The 3,860-nt window shown below is 38.3% G+C and overlaps 1 protein-coding gene across 1 annotated transcript in view; it reads right to left on the reverse strand.

Moving 5' to 3' along the window:
- Window positions 1-3,860, reverse strand: part of fech (ferrochelatase) — a 23,398-nt gene that overhangs the window by 11,874 nt on the left and 7,664 nt on the right. Inside the window, exons 5-8 of the mRNA XM_016440105.1 lie at window positions 3,626-3,760; window positions 3,433-3,539; window positions 1,497-1,595; window positions 177-284 (exon numbers count right to left, since the gene is read on the reverse strand). Coding sequence (XP_016295591.1) covers window positions 177-284; window positions 1,497-1,595; window positions 3,433-3,539; window positions 3,626-3,760 — 449 coding nt within the window. The remainder of the gene's footprint in view (window positions 1-176; window positions 285-1,496; window positions 1,596-3,432; window positions 3,540-3,625; window positions 3,761-3,860) is intronic.

Here is a 3,860-nt window from a genome sequence, read left to right on the forward strand (position 1 = left end):
TACAAAATATCTTCATGGAACATGATCTTTACTTAATATCCTAATGATTTTTGGCATAAAAGAAAAATGGATAATGTTGACCCATACAATGTATTGTTGGCTATTGCTACAAATATACCCCAGCGACTTAACACTGCTTTTGTGCTCCAGGGTCACTAATTATTTCTGATCGTGACCTTTGACTGCCAGACGAGTCTGTATGGGTTACTGTGTCCTAATCGGTCCATCACCCTCTGAACCGTCGCGCCAACTTCCTGTGGGTACGGATCGCCCCGGTTCACCACCTAAACACACAATTAAAGCCCAGGACAGGTTTGCTTATTACTTTTTATTCTAAACAATAAATAACACCCATAATGCATTCAGGTTCACCTTGACACAGATTTTTTTTTTTTTTTTTTTTAAATGTGGCATTTTTTTTTTTTTGTAAGGGAACAAAACTTTGCAAATACTTTAAGACCCTCAAAATACACATAATTTTTTTTTTTTCAGATTTTTCATGATTATTTTTTAAGAGATATAACCCGAGGGATTTTGGACCCAGCTCAGCTATGTATGGAGTACTGTTGGAGGTGTCAAAAATACTTTTGTAAAATTAGGTTGTTATATTAGTATCAAAAAACTTTTGTAAAATATATTTAGCCTTTTCCCCATATCTCACACACCGTTGGAGGTGTCAAAAATACTTTTGTAAAATTAGGTTAAGTTATATTAGTATCAAAAAACTTTTGTAAAATATATTTAGCCTTTTCCCCATATCTCACACACGTTTGGAGTGAATTTTGTTGATAATCATGAATATGTACGCCTGCTGATGAACCATTGCAGCATGAAAAATTTAACACTTTTTCATCTGAAAGTGAAAGTTGATGTAAGTAAAGTGAATTTATTTACTTTGAATACTTTTCAGAGTAATATTCATTTTGTTTTGTTAGAAATATGTAGATTTCATAAATTTAGACTGTTTTTAAGCAATAATGAGTTATAAATTCAAAGGAATTTAATTAAATCACATTAAATCTGGTAATTTAATACTGGTAATTCTCAGATTATTTGTTCTTATAAATTTCATACAATGATATATTCAAATAAGATTTCTCATTAATATTGAAAAAAATATATATTTATTTTGTATATAGTTTTTTTTGGTGTGGTTCATGTGCAATTTCTCAATTTTTTAATGAATCAAAAAGGGGGGAAATGCAGTAATAACATGGCAACATTCTAAACTTTTATATATTTTTTTCACATTCACTCATTAAGTTGTTGATCAGATAAAATATGGTTTTAGTTTAAAATATAATTTATTATTTTTTTAAACTTTTTTATTATTATTTAAAATATTGAAATATTATATTACTTAAAATATTAATTTATAAATGTTTTATAAAATAACAACTCCAAACATTTACCATGTGAAAATAATATACAGCTTTTCAATGCATTATGAGGGATAAACATATGCAGGCGGTGATAAAACATGAGGTGAGACTCACAGACAGCGGCAGCGAGTGAGCCGAGAACAGAATCACCACGTCATCTCTCTTCTCTGCAGGAAACTTCTCCAGCTCATTCACAACATGTTCAGCAAAACACTGAAAGACACGAGGAAAATCATCATGTGCCACTCAAACCTGATTTAATCGCTGCTAGAGATGTGCTCAAGTAACGACGACTGCATGTTACAGCAAACTAAAGAGAACGTTTTAATTATGAATTAATAATAAATATGAAATAATATAAGGAAAATATCAATGAAAATGTCTTAAAATATAATTTTTAAGACATAATAAATTAAATATAACAAATTAAAAATAGGCTATTAATTAAAATCCAAAATGTATTTACAAACTCAATTGCAACATTATATGCAAATAAATAAATAAAAAACCTGACAAAATCAGCTTCACTCTACAGTTACACAAGTGTTCAAAAGTTAAGGGACAGTATGATTTTTTTTTTAAGAAATTAATACTTTTATTCATCAAGGCTGCATTAAATTGATCAAAAGTGACAGTAAGGACATTTATAATTAGGGCTGGGTATCGTTCAAAAATTTTCGATATCGATACCGATACCTTGACTTCGATACCGGTTCCTGAACTATACTTTTTTCGATACCAATTTTATGAAATCAATTTGAACAAGATTACATTACCTAAAAAAAAAACTTTGGTTTTATTTTTCAGCTTGTTGATGTTTATACAAACTCAAAGACTCATCTCCTGAGCCACTGCACAAAGGAACAAAATGTAACCAACACAATAAATCAGCGCAAATAGTTTTAATAAAGCTCAAATAGTCTTCAGTTTACACATCTGTTAGGCTACATTTACACTAGTTAGTGTTCGTTTTAAAATGCATAGCTCAGACAGAATCATGATTTCTATTTATTTTCCACTGATTTACTGATGAGCATTAGCAGCTTCCAGCGCTGTCTGCGTCGCTTGTTGTTTGTCGGAGATAGTGGAAAGCCAGCTTGAAACGCCAGTATGACGAGGATCGTTTTCATTTGAAAACATAAACGCACCAGTGTAAATGTAGCCTTACATCTAAGGGGGCTGGCACGCATTCACACTACAGCCTCACATGTGCGCCACATCTCTGAGTGTAACCGGTGTAAACTAGAAGGTGTGTTCGACTTGACGCGGACCGACTGTGCAGAGCAGACCGATCGGTGTATTACAGTACCACGAGAGCTAAAGAGAGCAGACTGCTCCGTGCGCTTTCGAATCACTCTCGCGGATGTCAAACACTGATCGGTCTGCGCCGCACCTCTTCTAGTCACACACACCGGCTAGTGCTGCAGGCTTAAGCCCAAAGTATACTTCGTGTGTCACCTCGATCAGTAGTGGGTGTGTGTGTGTGTGTGTGAGTGAGTGTGTGTGTGTCACCTCGATCAGTAGTGGGTGTGTGTGTGTGTGTGTGTGTGTGTGTGTGTGAGTGAGTGAGCGTGCGTGCGTGCGTGAGTGAGTGTGTGTGTGCGTGTCACTTCGATCAGTAGTGTGTGTGCGTGTGTGTGACCTCGATCAGTAGTGGGTGGGTGTGTGTGTGTGTGACCTCGATCAGTAGTGGGTGGGTGTGTGTGTGTGTGACCTCGATCAGTAGTGGGTGGGTGTGTGTGTGTGTGACCTCGATCAGTAGTGGGTGGGTGTGTGTGTGTGTGACCTCGATCAGTAGTGGGTGGGTGTGTGTGTGTGTGACCTCGATCAGTAGTGGGTGGGTGTGTGTGTGTGTGACCTCGATCAGTAGTGGGTGGGTGTGTGTGTGTGTGACCTCGATCAGTAGTGGGTGGGTGTGTGTGTGTGTGACCTCGATCAGTAGTGGGTGGGTGTGTGTGTGTGTGACCTCGATCAGTAGTGGGTGGGTGTGTGTGTGTGTGTCACCTCGATCAGTAGTGTGTGTGTGTGAGTGTGTGAGTGAGTGTGTCACCTCGATCAGTAGTGGGTGTGTCGGCCACCTGTCAATCACACTCCAGCGCATCTTGGGCCTGTCGCTGCGACTGCTGTAGTATCTGTAGATGGCGTTCAGACTGCTGCCTGATCACACACATCAGACAGAGGATTTGATTAAAGCTCTTTCGAAGGATTAAGCTCATAGATATGTCAGGAGCAGTGAGTGTGACCTGTGGTGGAGCAGCTGTATTGTGGGTACTGCGTGAAGGCCACGGCTCTCTCCACTCCGTCCTTCTCCATCTGCTCGATGGCCTCCTCCGTCAGAGGATGAACGTACCGGAACCCGATGTAAAACTTATGAGGAGCTGCACACACACAGACACAGACACAGACACACACACAGACACAGAGACACACACAGACACACACACACACCCACACACACACACACACACAACAACAAAC

Source organism: Sinocyclocheilus anshuiensis, unplaced genomic scaffold (assembly GCF_001515605.1).
Source record: "Sinocyclocheilus anshuiensis isolate Anshui unplaced genomic scaffold, SAMN03320099.WGS_v1.1 scaffold1151, whole genome shotgun sequence".
Taxonomy (NCBI): Eukaryota; Metazoa; Chordata; class Actinopteri; order Cypriniformes; family Cyprinidae; genus Sinocyclocheilus; species Sinocyclocheilus anshuiensis.